This window comes from Pimephales promelas, chromosome 1, assembly GCF_988280905.1.
Source record: "Pimephales promelas chromosome 1, fPimPro1.hap1.1, whole genome shotgun sequence".
Lineage (NCBI taxonomy): Eukaryota > Metazoa > Chordata > Actinopteri > Cypriniformes > Leuciscidae > Pimephales > Pimephales promelas.
In genome coordinates, this window is record NC_142769.1 from 6,591,076 (window position 1) to 6,614,178 (window position 23,103).

The window sequence follows — 23,103 nt, forward strand, 5'->3', positions numbered from 1 at the left end:
ACGGAATCGCGCAATTGGCCAATTAACGCGGAATCTAGTATTAACGCAGAATTTCGCAGAATTTTACATATTTGGAATGAAATTCGGTTTTTGTGTGGGAGAAGAACGTATGTCTGAGGAAAATGCAGAGAGACGAGGAAGCAAATCTGTGTGACAACCCCTCCCGTCATTTCAGCTCATGACGCCATCAAAACAATAGCCGCGTTTCCACTGAAAGCATGGCGAAGCGGCTCTCCACGGCTCTGCTGTCGTCGGCGAAAAAGTTAAGAAACTCGTCGCACACACACAAAGTCCCCTCCGTGCACATCTGTCTGAGGTGTCAGACCGAATGTTTGTGTCCGAGTCCAGAGCGCGCGAGAGAGACTACGAGACAGCACGCTCAACAGTGTGCGCAAGAGACCGAGTGCGTCCGAGAGAGCATGCGAGAGAGACGGTGTCCGAAAAAGCTTGAAACGCCTATACTTTTAAACAAAACAATTACAAGCTAAAAGAAATGGGCTGCTCTCTGCTATAGGCTGATTCATATGAAGTGTGCATTAGGCTACTCTTTATTCGTGTTCACTACCGTGAAGATGCCAGTTTGCATCGTCAATGCAATCTTTATCTTTGCAGCAACTGACATAGAAAACACTAGTTTTTTAATAAATAATTTTATTTCGGCTCCACTCGGCTCGCATCGCCGAGTGGACAGAGCTTGTGGCGCGTGATCTTCAGAAATGCGCTCCCCTCTCTAGAGGAAATATCACCACTCTGCTCACATTCTCTGGTGTGAGACAATGTGCATCTCCTGTTTTCTAATAATTGATTGACAGCTTTTAGATGCATTATTGGAACCGACACTCTCTGGTTGAACGTGTCATCATGTGTGATGCCGTCTGAGCCTTATCTCGTAATTTTTAATTAGTCACACGGTAATACCGTATACCGCGGTAAAATAGGGAGGAGGTTTGACGGTATGAAAATTTGGATACCGCCCATGCCTAATGATAAGACCCTTATTCATCGTTTGGTGTCGTTTAAAGACATTTGAAGCTGCATCTGAAACTGTTATTAACTGTCGTTTGGACCTCGGTTGGACCTGGTTCCCATTGAAGTTCATTATAAGGAGAAAAATCCTGGAATGTTTTCATCAAAAACCTTAATTTCTTTTCGACTGAGGAAAGAAAGACATGGACATCTTGGATGACATGGGGGTGAGTAATTTATCAGCAAAAGTTTTTTCAAAAGTGAACTACTCCTTTAAACGAACGTAGAGATTTGTGAGAAAATGGGACGCGTGTCAGATCGCGTCTCTGTCAGCAACGGCTGTCCGAATTCGCTCACTCGTTTTTGTCGTCACTCGTAAATGTTACTATTTACTATAATTAAAAAGGATATACATTTGTATTTTTTTAGAAAATTACCAAACATTTCGCTAGATAAGACCCTATTACTCAGCTGGGATTGATTTAGACTTCAACAATTTGGTTGCCATTCATCCTGAAAAATCCTGAACCGTTTTCCACAAAAAAAAAAAAAAAAAAAAAAAAAATTCTCTTTTCCACAGAAGAAAGAAAGAAATGAACATCTTTGATGGCATTGGGGTGAATAAATTATCAGGAAATTTTCATTTTGAGGTGAATTAATCTTTTAATACATGGTATCTGGTCATATAATGGTCACACCATCCAGTAGATAACCTGCTTCCTCTGTGAAGGCTATAATTAACTTAATCCTACAAGCACTAACAGTTAAACTAAAAGACTCTTGCACTTAGTTAAAACTAATCACTAAGCTGACTATTAACCAAAAATATTAGAAAAATAAATAAAAGCTTATTATCAGAAACTTCATTTTCATGCAGGTCTTTAGGGGAACTGAAAGTGTCAGATGAAAATCCAAACAAGCCTCATCAAACGTGCACATAATACCCCTTCACATTCACAACTAGCTGCATAAAAAGGGAGAGCAAGAAAAAAAAGAAACTGCAGTTCAAGCACATGTAACCGTTTGTAAATTACCGACCTACACTGCTGAAACGGCACCACAAGGGACAAACAGCAAGCAGTAATCCAATGGCCTCTGGATGGCGAGCACAATCACAACAGAAAGAATGTGTCTTTGCCCATTTTTCACAGGCGTGCCACACGTACCACACTAAGCTCCCCATCGCTGCTCATTTGGACTGGGGATTACCACAAATTAGCCATCTCAACCCTGTACAATGAGAGTAAATCACTCGCATTTGCGACTAAATCTTCACTCTGGGCAACTAAATAATGTCTATCATTAGCCATAATAATAAATTAAATAAATTCATAGATTTTACTCTTTAGTGTACATGTTAGAGTCTAAGTATAAGTTTAGCATAGATACATTTTCACTCATTCTGATGGAGCACTTCAGAGTTTTGCTCTCCATCAAGTGATCTGTACTATTTCAATGCAGCTCAATGGATATGCAGGGTACCTGTATTTTACGTACTGCAAACTAAAGTGAAGACACAGGACTCGCCGTCGCTTTGCTTGTACATTGAACACTGAAGTTTAACAAGACACTTGACAGAAAATGCTAAATGTAAATACTCGCTGGTAGGGGTGTAACGGTACACAAAAATCACGGTTCGGTACGTACCTCGGTTTTAAAGTCACGGTTCGGTACGTTTTCGATACAGCAAAAACAAAGAAATGCCAGAGAAATTTCCTATTTGTTTAAAGAAAAAATATTTTTAAATAAGTGTGAGTTTTCCTAGATCTTGAAACTTTCAGGTTTATAAATGGGGGTCATCTTTGAAGGATGAACAAATAATGTTTTGGTCATCACATTAAAAATAACATTTAAATATATATTTATTTATATTATATTTGAATTTTGAAGTGATGGAAAAAGATGTGTGAAGTACTTGAAAGCATTTCACCATTCCAGCCAAACTGGTTACAGTTAGTGTTACTATATTAAATCCATGGTGAATGTTGCTGGTCTGTGGACGTAAAGTACTAGTTCATTCACGGCACAATGTTTCTCCTGGTTTCCATGACAGCGCTGTTTGATCTAATAGAGATCTACGGTTAATAACGGAGAAATGTGAATGCATCTCACTAGATCTCGCAGCGATGTTATTACCTCAGTGGCGAATTCAAATGTTTTCTTTACCGGATCTCTTAGCGCGGTGTGGTAACAGTGTTGCTTGATCGAGATCGGCTCGCGAGATCGGCTGTTGCTGGTCCGAACTGATAAACGATCCGTGAAGCACATAACGAGGAGCGCAGTTTCGTTCTGCTTTCATTACGCTTGCCATTTGGATGTTGCGCAACGTTGTGTTGGCCGCGTCAGCACGAATTTTGCCGGCAAGAAAAATGGTCCAAGCAATCGTTCGGTTTGTATGCGTACCGAACCGGAAGCCTCAAACCGAAACGGTTCAATACGAATACATGTACCGTTACACCCCTACTCGCTGGACTTTCTAATATTTACAAGGATATAGCAACAAAACGCAAGGACAGAATAGCTGGACACCATATTGATATATATCCAATGTTTTTAATTTAATTTTATTTATTATATTCTTTTCATTTTAAAGCACTGAGAGGAATGTCATCTAATTTTGTTGTACTTTGTACAATGACAATAAAGAATTCAATTCAATTATGCGCCGAGGAAAACATGTCAGAGGCAACAGCGCAGAGACGCGACTAGTCGATAATGAAATTCGTCGTCAATTATTTTCATTAAGCTGATTCGTTTTTGCAGCCCTACATTAAAACAAACAAAATAAAATTCACAGGGAAAAAAAGGACGATCGCAAATTCTGTTTCATGCTGACTTTAACATGACAAATATTTTTTTTTAATTAAAAAGACCTTATTTTCAAGTGCATTCAAGTGATAAACCATATTTATTAAGAAAGCAAGAGCTTCAGAAAGTTGGCACATTGGTTTTGTTAAACGTGTCAAACAAACCCCCACAGAGAAGGACCAGCCAGACGAGTCGAGACGATTTTCTGGTTTCAGCCCTTAAGTGCATAACTAGTTCTGACATCACAATAAACGACCATTTCCACAGTCAAATGTTTTTTTTTAAAATGGCCTCTCTCAGCATGGTATGGCGAGCTTAGACCTTTATATTGCTCAGACCAGCAATGTGAGAATATCAATGCAGGTCAAGCAACAAATCAAATTGGCTATACAACCAATTAGTGAATTTTTAGCATATTTACATTTGCTTCAATGCTTCTTTGGAGCAGAAAATCTTCAACCATACAAAACTTAAATCATTTGAAACAAACTTGCAGTGGTAGCCAGGCGGAAAATCCTCCTACCACGGCACAAAAATGGTCTACTACATGTGACAAAAAATATGTGACTTTTAAAAATGTTTTGATAATGAAATTCAATTTGATTACATAATATTATGCATTGAAAATTATGCTTTAAAAATTATTGATATTACAGCTTTTAAATGGTAGGGGTTCTCTTTACATTGTCATAAAATGTCTCTCTCTGTGAACGGGACACTTGGAACTATGCTTCTTTTAAACTTTGACCTGCTGCCGCCTCTCCCTCAGCAGTCTCACTACTATACCAGCGGCCTCACTGAAGAACTGGAAGAGAGAACAAGCTTGAATCTTAATTTTGTTTAAGCAATTGTTTTATTCTTGACCTCTAATGTAATTCCACGTCAAATTAAGTGAGAAACATAATAAAGGCTGTTGGATTAATTCATTGACATTTCAGGCTAAACGCTAACGCTGGCTAAGTTACCCGTAGTGGCATTTTCCCTTCCTAAATTTAAAAACAAAAAAGCATTTTCTTCAAATATCTTTGAATTAGAGCCAGACCGATATATCGGCAGACCGATATTATCGGCCGATATTAGGCATTTTCCAAACTATCGGTATCGGCAGTTATAATGGTCGATATATGAATATTTCAAAGATAAAATAAAAACTGACGAAACATGCTTGAACCATGTCACGAGTGTTGGAGTTGTATAGTTTGTCCACCAGAGGGCACTCTACACAGTCCCTGTTGGCAACACTCATTGAGTTGGTCACAAGACATACATTGTTTGAATACCAATTAAAAGAACATCCCCATCAGTTCTCTTAACTCAAATAAGCATGACAAAATTGTGACTATCATGTCCAGTTTTGCTGCAGTTAAATGCCGAGAGTGAAGCGGGATTAGCTAGTAATAGTTACGTTACGTTGTTACAGTGTAGTTGATTGACTGTCCTTTTAACTTTAACTTAAATAGTTTATTTATTGTGTAACCAAAATACCAATTAGGGCCAGAAAAAAAAAACGAACACACAATGTGTGAAAATTATAAACAACCCCCGAAAGTACAACGGGACTCTCTGAAAATGTCTATACCATTACGGGATAATCCTTCAAATGATCCTTTGCAGTTTGATCCGCTGTTGCACGAGCCTAACATTGCCACCTGCAGCACTCCATTTTTTTATGAAATAAAAAATGAAAATAGCCTTTTGAAGTTTAATCACATTAGGTTGTATCACGATTTATCCATCCACAAATATAGGACATCTTAAAATGATCATAAAGACATTTGTTTTACCATTTCATCACTTGAAGACTTATGACATAAAATGTAAGAAATCTCACCGAAGGGATTTTGTTTTATTCGCACAGATCTTGGACTGAAAGCTGAAGTGAATTACAAGGACATTCGCGGGCTTCATTGCGCAGGATCTGTGCTGTGAGAAATGTTACGCTTGCAGTGTGTGGTCTTGCCCGCCGGTATTTTCCTTACAAATGCTCTACGAAAGCATCAACTGTCGTTTGGAATGCATTGGGCTTATATTAAAAATATGAAACTCATTGACTCACTGCTTTCAATTTCAAATGTTTACATGCGCTTTGTGAAGAGTGCTCACGCATTCGGCTGTGTGTCACTCAGTAAGCGGTTAATTAATTTGTGCATCTCAAAATACATGAATTTCGCATCATAAAAGCAAACAAAGTCAGTTGTGTCTTAAGGGATTAAACAGACAGGACAAACCACATCTTATATTTCACAAGAGATCTGTGCATGTGAATGCTGCTTATCAGATCTCCCGCTCTCTATGATGTCATCAGGAATAATTAAACAGTAGTAAGGTTGAGAAGGAGAAAAACCACTCACAGCTCTTGAAAACTTTCAGATACTGAAAGCACTCTTTCTTTATTGCTTGTAATGTTTTTTGTTCCACTTTATTATTTACTTGCTTTTACGTTTTGAAGCTATATTAGTTTATATAGGCTATTTAAAAATGTCATTTCATTTTTAAATGTGCAATTATAAAAAAAACATGTAATTAAATAAAAAAAAGTTATTTTAGTTTTTATTTATAAAAATAAAAAAGTAGATCAATAGCAGATGCAAATTAGTTATTAGCTAACTCTGGTGCAATTTCTTTTAATTGTGCATTGGCCCTGTAAAAAACAATAAAAAGAAATGAATAAAATCAAGAAACGTTTTTGTTCGCAAAAGGATTGCGACTACCAGAATTGGAATCCGATCGTGAGGTGCCTAAAGACTGCAAGCCCTACTATACAATGATTTATTGTTTGTCTTTGTTGAATACAGAAGATAGAGCTTTATTAAAATTTATATCAAAAAAAGGTTAATTAAAATTCACAATTAGATTTTTCAGAATCGTTCATACCTAGAAATGTATAAAATGAGGCAAAATTTTCCACTAGTTAATTGATCAAAAAAAAAAAAAAAGTCACCAAATATACCCGTGTGGCATACCTGTATACAGCAGGAGATTATGAAAGTTTTTTTTTTTTGTGCTACTAGCCACATGTTCAGCCAGAACATGGCCAGCTCAATGAACTTTTAAAGCAGATATCGTCATACTTGGAGAGTGCCCATCAGCTGCCTGCATTTTCATTTTCATCTATAATAGGCTTCAACTGAGTGATATCCTCTAAACTTGGCACATCATAACTGCCCCACCCATAATTACAATACATCCAACTTCTATTTCAGGCGTTTCTTTCATTCTAGGAATAGTCTTCAAACTCTTCTCATGCATTCAATACAAACATAGCCCAATCCTTGTTAAGAGTGTTTTGCATAGCCTATCACTGAACATTAACAGACACATTGGCTCACCAGGCTTTGTAATGGGTGAAAGCGTGAACAATGCCAAGGGAATCTGAGGATAGCGAGCCATATGCATGTCAAGCATGGACTTGAGTAGGTTGGAAACTATTGTTTACATAATGTGGGATTCCAACAAGACTGTAAATTTATTCTAAATCACAGTTAACAACTTCTGTTTGACATTTGTGTATGCAGCCACAGCAGTTACAGTTAGGCGACATAAACCAGTCTGGTTAAAAATACTGCAGTGGTGCATATTCGTGGTAAACCGATATGGGATTTTTTTTTATGGCTGATGGCGAGATGTCAGAGAGCAGGGGTGGCCGATGGCTAATATAAAGCCAATATACCTCACACCATTTAATTTAATTAACATGCTGCAATTACTTATTTTGACACATTTACTAAATTATAAATTAACTTGAGTCAATAAGAAAATGAGCATGATAAACACTTAACTTAATTCTGTATTTCTATTATAGTGGCTTTTACACATATAAAAAATTTGACCATGCGACTTAGGAATCATTTTCTTGAATAAAGAAAAAAAAAAACACACATTGCATATTAATTTGACATAGCAGCTAATCATGCCCCAATCCAATTTGCAAGGACAAACTGCCATGCATTTTATACAGGCTACAAATACTCACTTCAGATCTAATCGCTGGATTGGATTCACTAAAGTGAGGTTCTAGGAAGTAAATATTAGGGCTGTCAAACGATTAATCGCGATTAATCGGATCCAAAATAAAAGTTTGTGTTTACACAATATATGTGGGTGCACTGTGTATAATTATTTTGTGTGTGTGTGTGTATATATATATATATATATATATATATATATATATATATACACACACATGCATGTATATTTAAGAAAAAAATATTATTTATATATAAAATATTTATATTTATATATACTATAAATGATATATAAATCTATATACAGTATATACAAGAAAATATTTCTTAAATATATACAAGCATGTGTGTGTATTTATATATATAATAATTATACACAGTGCACCCACATATATTATGTAAACACAAACTTTTATTTTGGATATGATGAATCGCGATTAATCGTTTGACAGCCCTAGTAAATATTTATTAGATACATAAAGGTGCTCAAAGCGATGTAGGGCCCTATAATTTTCGCGATCATGGAATTGTGGAACTGGCCAATTAACGCGGAATCTAGTGTTAACGCGGAAACGCGTGAAAAAAAAAGAGAGACACAAACGCCAAGCAACAAGTGCCTCCACTCCACAAAGCAGCTTTCAATAACACAAGCATTAACAGATGCTATACAATTTGAATATATTTTACTTTTTAGATGGCAATATTTACAATAATTTATTTTATTCACAAAAATAACTATTTTCCACATTTTTTTATATTTTTAAATATTTAATAAGCATTAAAAGCTATGTTTGTTTCCTTAGTTTAGAATTTAAAAGATTATGCACTCTTTCATTAGAAAAAAAATACATACATATTTACAGAATAAGCCTTGCCAATGACATATGAGAAAGAAAAAAATTGAAATAATCGTTCAATCATCGTAATCGAGGTGACTTGTTCGATTAATCGTGATTATGATTTTAGCCAAAATCGTTACAGCCCTACGTCAGAGAACAGAGACTAGCATTAAAAACTGAATGTGTCTGCTTAATAAAGTGTGAACCAAACGAGAAACGCAGCACAGATCAGCAGCAGTCGTCGTCCCTATAGTTTTACTGATACTTAACTTCATTCAAGATGTAATGCAGCCAATTTAGATAAATGCTTTCAGATAAAGCAGAAAAAGACAAACATTACCAGAGAAACACAGCAAAACGTTATGCCACATGAGGTTATAACTTTAGCTCGCATACAAGGACGCAATAATAGCGAGATAAAGTTAGCTTTGCGTTTCCCAGTGAGCATAAACAACGTCTCCATCATAAACAAATTAAGTCAAAGTTGCTAATTATCTATGAGTCAATATTCAAATTCATAACAAACACAAACACTGGGTGAAAATCATTCACACAAACTATCGCAGAGTACTCGCCACCTTTAGAAGTCATTTACAATGTAAATTCTGGACTTTAGGAGCGTCTCGTGACATTGTTTAGAGCACCTTTAATGGCGAATTATGCCTATTTATACATTTGCTAAATGGATTGGCCACAGTATAGGTCCAATCAACCAAATTGCAGAAACTTCCCCAGCTCAATTTTTTTTATTAGGATCACATTTTCTAAGGCGAAAGACAAAAAAAAATAGTGATGCCAAAATATTGAATGTCAAAAAGACAAAATATGGATCACATTTTACCATTTACATTCCACATAGGTGATAATTTTTCATTTAAAGAGTAATGTTCCCTTACGTTTGCACGCCTGTAAGAAGTATTAAAGATATCTTAAAATGATTGTACATTTGGTTCTTTGCAAACTTTTCTTTTGGCATGTTAATTTCAATAAACATCAATGACATTTAATTTTTTGGCTTTATTATTTATATTTTTGAAAAGAAAAGATGTTAACAGAATAAAAAATGAGCTAGGGACCTCCGAGTTGACACGAGATGACCCTATAGAGATTGGAAACATGAAATCAGCAATGCATTCTGGGACTTCAGGACACAGACAATAAAGTAGAGAGGTAGTAGTGAGGACGAAAATGAGGTATACATTACAGTTTATATTATACGACTGAAAACACACTAGAATGGCGAATGCTTGCGATGTTATGAACTGCCATAGTCGCTTTGGGAATCCGATCCTGGGAGTCACGATCCGATTCCCAAATTAGTCAACTTTTTTTTTCTTTATTAATTTACCATCTTGAAAAATCGTAACTTTTTATACTTCTTACATGTCATTAAGTACTTTTTACAATTTTTTTAAGAATATTAAACAAATATAGATTTAAAACAAAAGTAGTAAATAATAGAGGAACAAAGACACACATTACAAGCAATTAACCGTGCTTTCAGTATAAGAGCATCTAAATGTTTTCCATTCAAGAGCTGTGAGTGATTTTTACTTGAACAGTTCTAATAAATTAGACAAAACTGTTCAAGTAAATTAATCAAGACAAAGAATGGGAAGTCTGACATCTGCGCTGAAAAATAAAAAGTCCAGATAATGTTAAAACACTTTTCTGCTTTAATCCCCCCACCAAAAAAATGGCCAAATATCAGCCGAACACTAGTGAATGTACTTAGTAAAAGAGAACTTTGCTAAGAAGATAGCTGTAACAGAATAATGACATGTGAATAATAAAATGTAACATTAGAATTATACAGAGCTATGAATAAACACTTCAGAAATGCCACAGACAGTTATAAGAAAATAACAATATCCTTCATGTTTACATGAATACTGACAGGTAGCCTGGCTAACCAACACTTTGACAGAACCTCGTGCTTTAAGCATCTAGATTGCCTATTTCAACAAAAGCATCTTCCATTAACCAGAAATACCAATAACTTGACATTTAAAAAAACCAACATAGTTCAACTCAATACAATGTAGCACAACAAGCCGTCCAACTTTCCACAAAGTTGAAAATCGCACATTGTTATATGCATATGACAGCCCAAATCAGAACATTAAAAACAATTGGGATGTATTTTAATATGCAGGACTTTACATTAAGGACAGCACAGTATCAGCACAGCATGTGGCTAACAGTTGAGCTACAATGATGTAGCATCTACATCGTGCCTCGTTTAAAGTTAGCTGACTTCACAACCAGTCTGAAGCGCTTGGAAATGCAGTATAATGTTGACAAGCTGTCACCGAAAACGTAATGGATGCCATATACTCAAAAATCAAACGAAAAACTCAAACGCAAGAGTATGAATGAGGTTGAAGACAGGAAGCGATACCGCCCCCAATCAACAGGCCTATTTCACTACATTAGCAACACGACACGAATATTTCAACTTGCTTAAACTCAAGACACTTAATGGAGACAATTCATACCCTCTTACTGCCTATAGTGGAGTGTGATAGACCTGTAATATCCGACAGAAATGTCGCCATAAGCGCAGTATGTTCACAGTGAGGGAAAACGTTCGTCGGCTAATGACCGTTATTAAATGAGCACGCGCGCGTGGCCAGGCCGCTGCAGCAGCAGCGCGAGCGAGCGGGCCACACACAAACTCATGGCCGAAAACCTAACACTCTGCGCAAAGCCATACACGCGGCCCTCGTGACAGCTTAATATCGTTCGTAAAGCGTGCATGCGGAGCTCGCCTGTGTGTCAGCTAGCTGACAGAAAGTGAGTGGTTCAGAATAAGCGCGTGAGGCCTGCAGCCATGCTGCTGATTCAATGAGCTCGCGCGCGCACACCTCACACTCCGACAGAAAGTACAGCACAGGACAAAACACCCCCTCTAAATGATATTATGGTGTAAAGCGCGACATAAAAAGAGGCCGAAGTGTTTTCCTACCTGGTTACTTTGCGAGGCCATGCTCCCGGTGAGATTTCTCCACAATCACAAGATGAATGTTCTCTCGGGGGGGAAAGGGATGAGGTGAGTTTGTAGTACTTGGTATTACCAAAAAACGCCTACTGTGACATGGTTTCCATTTTGCTATGGTTTGTCATTCAGAGGTTTTACCCAGGTTCAGTGCCACTACTCCAGCATATCACGCCGTTTCCCCCACCGTCGCCGCCATCTTTATCTCGCGCCTGTGTGTGTGTGCTGCCAGTGGCTCGCTCGCGCGCGCACCCTTCTCAACGAGCTCGTGTGCATGCGCCGTGCGTTGACGTCCAACCAGGAGGGTGGGCGCGCCAAAATGACGTGCAAATTCAATCTTGCACTAGTTTACTGTAACCATATATATATATATATATATATTATTCACAAGCAAAAATTCTGTATCTAGTTTTCCAGATTTCTTTAATTGATGCATTTCTCAAATCTCCTACACTATAAAAAATATATTTTCAAGATTTGTTATTACAGCATATTTTCTTTTGTCAAATCAACTTAGCCTAAATAATTTACTTAGTTGATTGAGATAACTTATTATTTTGAGGTTCTGATGATTAAATTAATCGCCTTCATTGTATTAACTTGCTTTTTCCAGTTCAATCAACTTAAAATTTTAAGGCAACCAGGTTACTTACCTTTTTAAGTTAAACCTACAATATTTTTATTTATTTTACTTTTTTTTTTTTTTTTTTTTTTACAGTGTTATAGGTCGATTTTATTTTTACATATAGGAAACAAGCTTATAAATCATACAGAATTATCTTTTTTGAAAATCTTTTTCTGTCAATAGGCCTATACAGAATATACAGTTTGTACAAAATAAAAACAATTACACCAAGTCCCTGTAAAACATGGTAGCTGGTGTGTGTGTGTGTGTGTGTGTGTGTGTGTGTGTGTGTTTAATAGGTTGATTGAAATGCACTGTCAGAACAGTTTCACCAAAAATAATCTGACATCCCATTACTATTTGTTTAACCACGTTTTTTTTTCTTTTTTTTATTAATGATAAAAGCATACATAATATTCATTAAATTAAATATTACAAATATGCATATTAAAAAGTTACAAAAATACCATAAAGATTACACCATGAGGTTTTTAAAGATGTCCAGGTGGGATTTACAGATGAACTCTCTGGATGAACAGAAAAAGATGTGCTCACTTTCATTTTCCTCTTTGAAGATAAAGCTAAATACATAATAATAATAATAACTGAAATATAGCTCAACAGAACAAATTTTTCAAGTAATTTTCTCAAATTCAACTGAAAATGCAAGTTTTAATGCAGTCTCATTCATCCCTTTCATGGCAAGCAGCTTTAGTATTTAATCGAACACACTTTTGCTGTTATGACGTGCTGCAAACAAGATGTATATTGATACACCAGCTTCTGGCAGCATTTCTGAGGAATCTTAGCCCTTTCTTCATGAGCAATGGCCTCCAGTTAAGTAATATTCTTGGGTTTGTGTGTTTTTTATCGATCCACAGAACAGAATCCGACAACGTCTGTGGCTTATTTATATGATTTTAAGCACTTTTCTTGTCCTTTTGGGTATACTAGTGGTGTACGTCTTGGAGTTCTGGCATGCATTTAATACGCGCTTAACTGTGCAGCTGAAACCTCAGTGTCTGTCACCAAGTCTTGTTGCAGGTCTTTTGCAGTCACTCGAGGGTTTTTCAGAACCTTCTCAGAAATCTGGTTGCTGCCATTGATAGCTTTCTTTTTCTGCCCCGGTCAGTTACCACTGTTCCTTGAACTTTGAACTTGCAAATTATGTTTCCAACTGTGTTTTGTATCCCGTTCCTTGTTTGTGAAGGGTGATGATATCTTCTCTTAACATTTTGGGCCTTTCTTTAGGCTTTTTCTATATATTTGACATGCAGCCAAACGTGACATTCAACAAACCCAACTCAATTTGCATACTATCCGTTCTAAATAGTGTTCGAAAATAGAATTAGTACATCCCAAATCGTAGTATGTTTAAATGAGTGTTTCAAAGATACCGGTCAGAATCCGAAGTGTAGATCGATTATGCACACTATATTGTCCACAACCCACTGCGCGTTGGACGAGGATTCGGTTAGAACTACAAATACGAGTAAAAAGTGTTAAAAAACTACAGACATGGAGGACGCGCGAGTCCCGCGGTTATGTTGAGAGGTTTAGAGACGTTTGAGTGATTAATTATCAGTATCTAACCTAACGAAAATGAATTTATTCAATGTTGTCCACATTATATTGCATCTGCAGCAGCATTGTGAACTTTTGTAAAGATACGTTTACCCATTACTTTTTAAATGCATCATTACATTCAAATTGCAAACACGAGAGTCTCATCAAAAACCCACAATTGGCAGATGAACGTGCTCTCCGAAACGGTAGAAAAATCAAATTAGATAGAATAGAGGATTTTAACTGTGATAAGATGATTGACAGGGCAGTTTACGGAGACAGGATGCACGCAGCACGCAACAGAGCTGTCCGTCCGTTAAAGATGACATGATAGAATGTCCCTCTTTTGCTACACACTCAAAAGTATGTACTTTTTCTTCACAAAAAGAGTACATACTTTTAGGGCATAGTATAAGTAAGCGAATTGGGACGCAGCATGATATTTCATGTGTTCTTGCTCAAGCACACCTGGTGAAACTAATGAAGGCCTTGATTAGTTGCATTAGGTGTGCTTGAGACATGTATTGCAGATTTGTGCTGTTGTGAGAGATTCTATTCAGGGGGTTGAATAATTTTTTGACTGTATGCAGAATCATTAAAAGTAGTTTTTTTAGTTTAATTTGGGGAAACCACTTGAAACATGTTATAAGCTTTTTCAATGACTTGTGTTGGATTTTTCCATTGCAAACAGCTGAAAGTCTATAAATGTTGCCAATAAACCCAATTTGCAATGCTCAGAACCTTTGGATATTTAAAAATTGTATGGATTCACTGATCTTATAGAGATCAGTGTAGATTCCCTTTTGGATTCTGTAGTAGCCTATTTTAACTTTACCGTGATTTAGACCCAGTTTCTAAGACAATAAGGCATAACTAAACCAGGATTAGGCCTTAGTTTAATAACATTAATTTAAGTCATAACGAGCCGTCGAAAAAACATCAGACCGGTCTGCATCTTGAAATAAAACAGCGGCTTTCAGTTAAAACGTCTCAATAATGCATTTTAGTCTGGGACAGGATTTTACAGTAGCTTTGTCTGTGAAACCGGAGGATAGCCTAGTTTGAATTCGCATGTTGCTAACGATTACGATTAAATTACTGATTTGCATATTCCTTCTCACTGAAAAAAGCCATTTTTCAGGCACGTATTGTAGGCTATTGCTTTAGTAAAATATGGGCTAAAATAATCGCCATTCAAAACTCGAGGGTCAACCATGTCGGATAGTAAAGCGATCACCAACAGATTCATTTTGGGCAGGGATTTGTGTAATCCTTCGTTTGTCACTGTTTTTCGCGATTTCGGATGATGGAGACATTTCAGCACACCGTTTCGAGTTAAACACATGACGTCATTATAATGCACCCGTGAGGCGGGGTCAGAGTCAGACAGGTTTCACAGGTGTGAAGCACCGCAACAATAACACCAGAGAACTGAACGAAACTCAGACAAATCACTGCTTATTTCGTTCATTTTTTTTTTGTAAAAGGTAGGCTTTGAGTGAATTATTTGCTTTATTACTGAATTATGTAATATTTTCGTTACCTACTAGGCTACGGTTTATTTTGGTGATTTGATTCAGGAAATTAGACCATATTGAGAGATAAGTAAAATGTTTACTTTACTTTACTTTATAGAAGTAATTCATATGATTAAACTGAACAATATTTTTAGATCAGAAATTGAATAACTATGTAACCACCACAACTAGCTCTCCAACATCAGTTATTTTATAACAACGATGTCTTGTGTTGGTTTCATTATCCGGGGACTTTATATTCACGTGAACGTGCGTAAAGTTTAAAACACATGCAACTTGTGAAATAGGCTACTAACAGGGAACGTTGCCACAACGTTCACTAATGTCTTGCAAAGATTGTAAATGTTAAGATTCATTGTATAATGTTTATTGAACGTTCATGTAACATTATTAATAATTTCTATGCGTTCTTCTCATGATGTTGAGAGAAACGTTCTTAGAACAACGTTATTGGAATATCTTTATGACGTTTTTACTTGATTGACTTAATATTCTCATAATGTTAAAATAAAACGTTCTGAGAACATTTTGAAACATCCTCGTGACGTTATTTGTTGATGCATGTTAATGTTAACCTTCTTGGAATATTACAAATAGATGTTTAGAGAATGTTATATTGTAAGTAAAAACCGAGGTTACTTTAAGTTGTACTAACATCGTAACCCTTGAAATGAGGTTCTAATCATGACAAGAAAACATGGACATTTTAGCAACATTGCAAATCACTGTTCCCACAACGTTTATAGAACATAAATTTGTTAACTGTTCTCGTTTCTTAGGAAATGCCAGAATCAAACCCGCATCATCACACACGGGGCAAAGACTACTCTGGTCGAGACAGGAATGATGAAGGGGGACGCGAGCACAGACAGGACAGGAGACACAGAGAGGACAGAAGAACACCTGATGGAGACGACAGATCACGAAGCCACAGAGACAAACAAAGAGATGCTGACACACAGAGGGACTCCCGTGTGTACGAGGACACCCGGCATCATAGCCGGGGAGTGTAAGGAAGGATTTTATTGTGCTCTTTCTCTCCTACAAAAATAGTTATGTATGTATGTACGCATGACTTTCTGCCCTGATGTTTTAATATTTTCTACAGGCCCAGTTACACTGAGACTTTACCTTCATACTACGAAGACAGTCAATCAGATCATCATACAGGGGCCCTTTACACCCTAAAATACATCACAACAAGCAGAGGTAAATTCATTTTTAACTAATTATGTTTGCTTCAACCTGCTTTGTTTACAGGGCTTTTGCCTGTTATAATAGTGTAAAATTGTGATTTTGTTCATTAAATGAAATGACAAAAATGTTAGTATGTTTTTATTGACACATTGGGGTGGTTAAGATTGTTTTAATGTTTTTGAAAGAATTGTAATGGTCACCAAGGCAGCATTAATTTGGTCAAAAATACAGTAAAATAAGTAATATTGATAAATATTATGTCTAAAATGTTTTTAAAATGAATTTTCAGCATCATTACTCCAGTCTTTAGTGTCACATGATCCTTCAGAAATCATTCTAATATGCTGATTTGATGCTCAAGAAACATTTCCTATTATTATCAGTGTTGAAAACAGCTCCTTAATACGTTTGTGAAAATCGTGAAAGTCATTTTTCAGGATTCTTTTGATGAATAGAAACTTGAAAAGAACAGCATTTATTTGAAATAAGTATTTTGTAACATTAGAAACAGTGTTGGGGAAAGTTACTTTTAAAACAACAATTGTGTTACAAACAATATTGTGCTATTACCTTAAAAAGTACTTTTTTGGTGTTAATTTTCCTTACCTGCTTGCTTGTTCCAAATGTCAAGGTACTTTCACAACAAAGGTGAAATGACCCAGGAGAAGAAAGTTCAACAATCTTACTTGGGCAATAAAAACAAAAAAAGAAATTCAAATGTTATTATATTTAACCATTCAATTTTGCTTATGGTTGAATTGGGCCATTGAAGGTCAGCAGGAAAGACATTGGTTAAAGGAGTAGTTCACTTTTGAGAAAACTTTTGCTGATAATTTACTCACCCCAATGTCATCCAAGAAATCCATGTCATTCTTTCTTCAGTGGAAAAGAAATTAAGGTTTTTGATGAATACATTCCAGCATTTTTCTCCATATAATGGACTTTAATGGGAACCAAACGGTTCAAGGTCCAAAAGACACTTTCAGTACAAACTGCAAACTGTTCAAAGGGCTTTAAACGATTCCAGACGATGAATAAGGGTCTTATCAAGCGAAACGATCGCTCATTTAATAGATAAATAACAAAGTTTAAGTTTTATAAGCTCAAATGCTCGCCTTGCTCTGTTCTGTGACGCACGTTTGTGACTCTCCTGTTCGAACTCGAACGAATCTTTTTTTTTCTAAAGTTTTTTCAAAAGTGAACTACTCCTTTAACTTCTTTATTGACCCTAAACGGTATTTCTGAATGTGCATGTGTTTGTCTTGTAGGCATCTGCCAGGCCATGGAATTCTTCTTAAGTTTGTTGATTATCATCTGTGCCGGAGTGAACCATAGTAACTCGGGCCGATATCGGGATATCGCCAGCTTAGGCGGTCTGTACCAGTACTATTATGGAGGATCCAACGCATTCATTGGAGCAGAGGCGCAGAAGGTCCAGCAGCTCGACGACCAGTTCTACCGACTCAAACTGCCCCCTTACGTCTACAGCATGGCATTGGGTGGAGCGTTGATGCTTTATGCCGGTGCCATGCTGGCCCTCGGTGTGTTCCGCATGCCCTACCGTTTCCCGCCTCTGCTGTTGGCCGAAGCCCTGTCAGATGCGCTCATAGGTCTTGGTTTTATTCCCGCTCTCGCTTTCTACTTCATAAAGCTCCAGGAGATCTACAACAACTCCATCTGTAAAGAGAGGGAAGCCATGTACAGCAGCAAAGGTCACAGAGGGTTCGAGTGCAATCTCAATGGGGCAGACATTGCAGGAGGGCTGTTTGGTGTCCTGGGGATTATTATTTTCCCCATCAGTGCAGTGTTGGCCATCAGAGCCTTCAGAAGTGTGCGGAAGATGAAGCGCAGGCCGACTGAAGACAACAACCTCTGAGTGTTACGCCATTTCATGAATGCGGGAATCATAGACGTCACACCCATGTAAATGCTTTGGTTAGTATTTTTACAACATCTGAAGGATATATATATATATTTTTTTTTCTCCATATATGCTTTTTTTAACTTTCAATTTTATTATAAAGGACTTTTGCACATTTTATACTTTTATAGAAAAAAACTTTAGCTAGCAATTTGTTGAAAGCCTTTATATATAATGCATCAGGTATGCATTGTAATGCATCTATGGTCTCATGAATAGGTGTAACTACATCCATTCATTGAACACACATTTATAATGCATTAAAGAACATGAAAAACAACCAATTTCAGATGCCACAAGGAATCTGCTAATATTATAATTAGTGCAGTCAAATCAATTAATCACGATTAATCGCATCTAACATAAATTTGTGTGTATATAATGCCAAGTTATCTTCATTTATATACCGCTTTTAACAAAAGATTGTTCCAAAGCTGCGTTACAGTGATAATGTGTGTGTATATATGCATATGTGTCTCTGTACACAAACACACATTACATAAACGTACTGTATGTAAGATGCAATTAATCGATTATAATGCATTTTAACTTTGGTTACAATCATTTATGCATTATAACGTACATTGTGAATACCTTTATAATGCATTATGCATAAAAGCTTCAATTGAAATGTTATACTTTTCTTTAGACTCATCATTTGATTAAACAATATACTGTAATATGTTAAATTACACAATTAATTCTATGTTATATAATGCATATTCATTAGTGAATTGTCTACCTTTGGTGCCAATGAGACGAGACTCAGTTTGTAATTGAACCTAAAGCTGAATCATTTGTGTTTCTTTTTAAATGTGCATCTATTATTAGGAATATTAAAGTATTTAAAACAAAAAACAAATACATCTGACAAAGAACTTCTGTGAGATCAAAGATGCATGTTTCACAGTAAAAATTTTATTGCTACTTGGCTGAAAAGTCAATTAAAAATACAGCTTTCTGCTCAAAACTAAGCATAGCAGCATCTGAAATGAAACGATGAGCCAGCACCCACTCTAAAAACCCCAAGAAGTACAGTCCTAGCTGACAGACAGCTAAAGTGCTCGCGTTTAGTCCTTTTACCAAATCAGTAAAACAACTCAAATGGTCTCCTAAACTAAAAACAATTAAATAATTTAACACGATGAAAATATTCAGCAGTGTACTGCATGTTAAAATAGAAACTTAAAAATATAATATACATTATGCTTCAGATATTAAAACAATTTTGTTATAAACAAAAGTTAATATTTTATACAAATAATCACATGATAATATATTCTTTATATTATATATATATATATATTTATATTCATTTATATATATATAGGGCATGCTTCTCACATTAAATACATGAATAATTAGTCTCTTCAAAGATAGTACCTTGACGGGTGACGGTTTAATCCTAGATTCTGCACTGGAGGACCTATAAATTTGCATGAAACGATGAAGTACAAAAATAAACCTCAGCTTCTTGGCATTGAGAGGAAATATTAAAGCATCTCTTAAAAACAAAACGTACAGAAATTATGACAAGATCAAGCTTTGGTCACATGTCGAACAACAGGAACTTCATCTTAACCCTCGTATGTCCAGAACGAACCATGATTATGTGCAAAAAGGTCAATGAATACGCCAGATAAAGATGCGTGGTTGCGTAGTTGGAACTTGGAAAAGCAGAAACAAACTGTATTGTTGAACTAGGTGAAGGCTTTGCCAAACTGAAGTGCAAATATGATCACTGTTTCTTGAACACTCCCCCTTCTGTCATTGGTCAGACTAACAGATAGCCCCACCCCCAAGCTCACGCCATTGGTTGTCAGGCAAAAGCACAAAGCACACACAGATGTTCTGATCAAAATCCAGAATGTTAACACTTTTTGTGGGACTCAACCTATAAATGGATAGGAGGAAGTATCTTAATTAAAAGGAAGTGATCATATTTTTAATTTCTAAATCATGGCTGTGTAAAACGTTCCTTTTGTTCAGCATAAGTGTTCCTAGAAGAGAAAGTTAAAGGGAATTCAATGGCGAATAATGTCTCTAACTTTTATGTTCAGTTTGAATATAAACATGATCGAGATAATGTTCTAGTGCAATGACACCACTAACACACTGGCATACAAATCCTAATCACACAACAAAAGAATACTTAATGCTCAAAGATAAAATATTAGAATTGTCCTATAAAGTTAAAATATAATAACAAAAAAAATCCCAAAATTTAATGTGAGCGGGGATGTTCTGTGCTTTGTGGTCTTCCTGTAAAGGAACAGTTCACCCTACCATGGAAATTATGCCGTAATTTACTAATGTTGTTCCAAACTTGTTGAACATAGAAGATATTTTGAGAAAAGTGTTTGTTGTCCATACAATGGAAGTCAATTACCAACATTCTCCAAAAAACATTTACGAAAGAAAGTCATGCATAGGTTTGAAACGACATGATGAGGGTGACTATTGTTTTTGGGTGAACTATAGGAAGAATAACCTCTGCCCTTGCATTTAAAGGAGTAGATCACTTTTGAAAAAACTTTGTCACCCCTATGTCATCCAAGATGTCCATGTCATTCTTTCTTCAGTCGAAAATAAATTAAGATTTTTGATAACATTTCAGGATTTTTCTCCATATAATGGACTTCAATGGGTACCAAACGGTTCAAGGTCCAAAAGACACTTTCATTACAAACTGCAAACTGTTCAAAGGGCTTTAAACGATTCCAGATGATGAATAAGGGTCTTATCAAGCGAAACAATCGCACATTTTTTTAAAAAATAACAAAGTTTAAGTTTTATTAGATCAAATGCTCGTCTTGCTCTGATCTGTGACGCACGTTCGTGACTCTCCTGTTCGAACTCGTTCATCAAAATGAACAAATCTTTTTCCCGAGTCATTTGGTTCATTCAACGAAATTGGCTCTGAAACAGATTCGTTCATTTTGACAGGAGAGTCACGAACGCGCATCACGGAACAGAGCAAGGTGAGCATTTGAGCTTATAAAACGTAAACTTTTTTATTTGTTTTTTTTTTTTAAATGAGCGATCGTTTCGCTTGATTAGACCCTTATTCGTCGTCTGGAAAGCCCTTTGAATAGTTTGCAGTTTGCACTGAAACTCTCATTTAGACCTTGAACCGTTTGGTTCCCATTGAAGTCCATTATATGGAGAAAAATGCTGGAATGTTTTCATCAAAAACCTTAATTTCTTTTCGACTGAAGAAAGAATGACATGGACATCTTGGATGACATTAGGGTGAGTAAATTATCAGCAAGTCTTTTCAAAAGTGAACTACTCCTTTAACTGATGAATCACTAAACCTTATGGCTTATTACGCATAGGAAATCTGCATTTGGCAGTTTCACCTCAGCGTGTTTTGGCCAGGAGAACAGATCGCAAATGTTTAGGGGATCTATATGTTTACACAACAACGATGTACTAAAAATGGAAAAGTTTTTCCTTTTGCGTTTTTCGCATATCCGTCAAAGATCCGTGAAAAATACAAAAAAACCTGCATTCTGCTGCCAGTCCAGTAGTTGGCGATGTCACTTTGTAAAGAAACACTACACACCTATAGACTGAACACATAAACAAATGTGCATAACCTCACGGTTTTTGTAGTTTACACAGAGACGATAACAGTATCGTTTTCAAAAAATTGCACTTTGAAACGCTTAAAGTTTTCCGGTTTTAGTTGAAAACGATGTCGTGTAAAGTAAACGGCCCCTAAAATAAAACATTTGTCCATGTGGCAAAGCAACTAGCTTAGTCGCCTAAGCTGAAGAAACAAATTATTTTCCACAAAAGAATTTGACTCGCACAAATTTATGGATTTTCCCAGTCCTATTCTTAATAAATTTCAGATTAATAATCTAATTGGACTTGTATGATTGTTGCATATATCATTTCATGTATGATGCAGATATGCATGTAGTAGGGCTATAGAGGGTCTAAGATGCTGTATCCATTACATTTGTTTGAAAAAATTACTTTTCTCTTTCCTTAAAAGGATAAAGCACTGCAGGGGATGAAACGGTTCTATAGCTAAATACAGAGTTAGTCTAACATCTTTCTAACAAAGCAAGATATCAAGTGCTTGAACTCTGCCTCTTAGCACAGTATCATCATGAATCAGCATGTTGTGCCTCAACAACCACATCTCTACTCTCCAACAAACATAAGAAATGACATATTTTAGGGGTTGTAACAGAAAGAATAGCAACTTTCTGAAAGAGGCCATAAGTCACAGCCTAATATTGATTTTATATGCATCTCAACAAATAGCTAAAATGCTATTCTTAAATATGTCTATAGATTCTCTGAGCTATGTACAAAGTGCTTATACAGTGTTAAACTCTTTTACTTCATATGATTGTACAACAATGCTTGATGCACTTAAATTTAGGGAGTCTAGGTATCAATATCCAGCAAAATGTACTTGACATTTTTGAACACGAAAAAAAAAAAAATGATCGAAATAGAAACACTAAAGAAATTTGAGGGAAAACCTGCTTTATGACTATTAAAGAAAAAAAACCTATGAGTCATGCGAGGCTGCAGCATCCACACCACTGGCTTCAGCTCTCAGTAGCACCCGAGGGACGGATGAAATACTAAAATAACTTGCCTACCTTCAAATACCACTACTACATCTTTTGGCACAAGAGCTACAGTTTTAGGCCT

The 23,103-nt window shown here is 36.2% G+C and overlaps 2 protein-coding genes across 5 annotated transcripts in view; one reads left to right on the top strand and one right to left on the bottom strand.

Moving 5' to 3' along the window:
* The window catches only part of usp10 (ubiquitin specific peptidase 10), a 37,689-nt gene extending 25,852 nt beyond the window's left edge, over positions 1 to 11,837 (bottom strand). For 2 of the 4 annotated variants that reach the window (XM_039669714.2, XM_039669712.2), the window contains exon 1: positions 11,547 to 11,835. In XM_039669714.2, coding sequence (XP_039525648.2) covers positions 11,547 to 11,567 — 21 coding nt within the window. In that variant the 5' untranslated portion in view covers positions 11,568 to 11,835. Of the gene's footprint in view, positions 1 to 11,546 lie in introns of all 4 variants that reach the window. The other 2 variants (XM_039669713.2, XM_039669711.2) reach the window with 2 other exon arrangements.
* A 3,307-nt stretch (positions 11,838 to 15,144) lies between these two features.
* Positions 15,145 to 20,941, top strand: marveld3 (MARVEL domain containing 3). The gene is made up of 4 exons (XM_039669871.2): positions 15,145 to 15,254; positions 16,085 to 16,314; positions 16,414 to 16,514; positions 17,771 to 20,941. The coding sequence occupies exons 2-4, from the start codon at positions 16,088 to 16,090 to the stop codon at positions 18,376 to 18,378; spliced, it is 936 nt and encodes a 311-aa protein (XP_039525805.2). The 5' UTR covers positions 15,145 to 15,254; positions 16,085 to 16,087; the 3' UTR covers positions 18,379 to 20,941.
* The last annotated feature ends 2,162 nt before the right edge of the window (positions 20,942 to 23,103 follow it).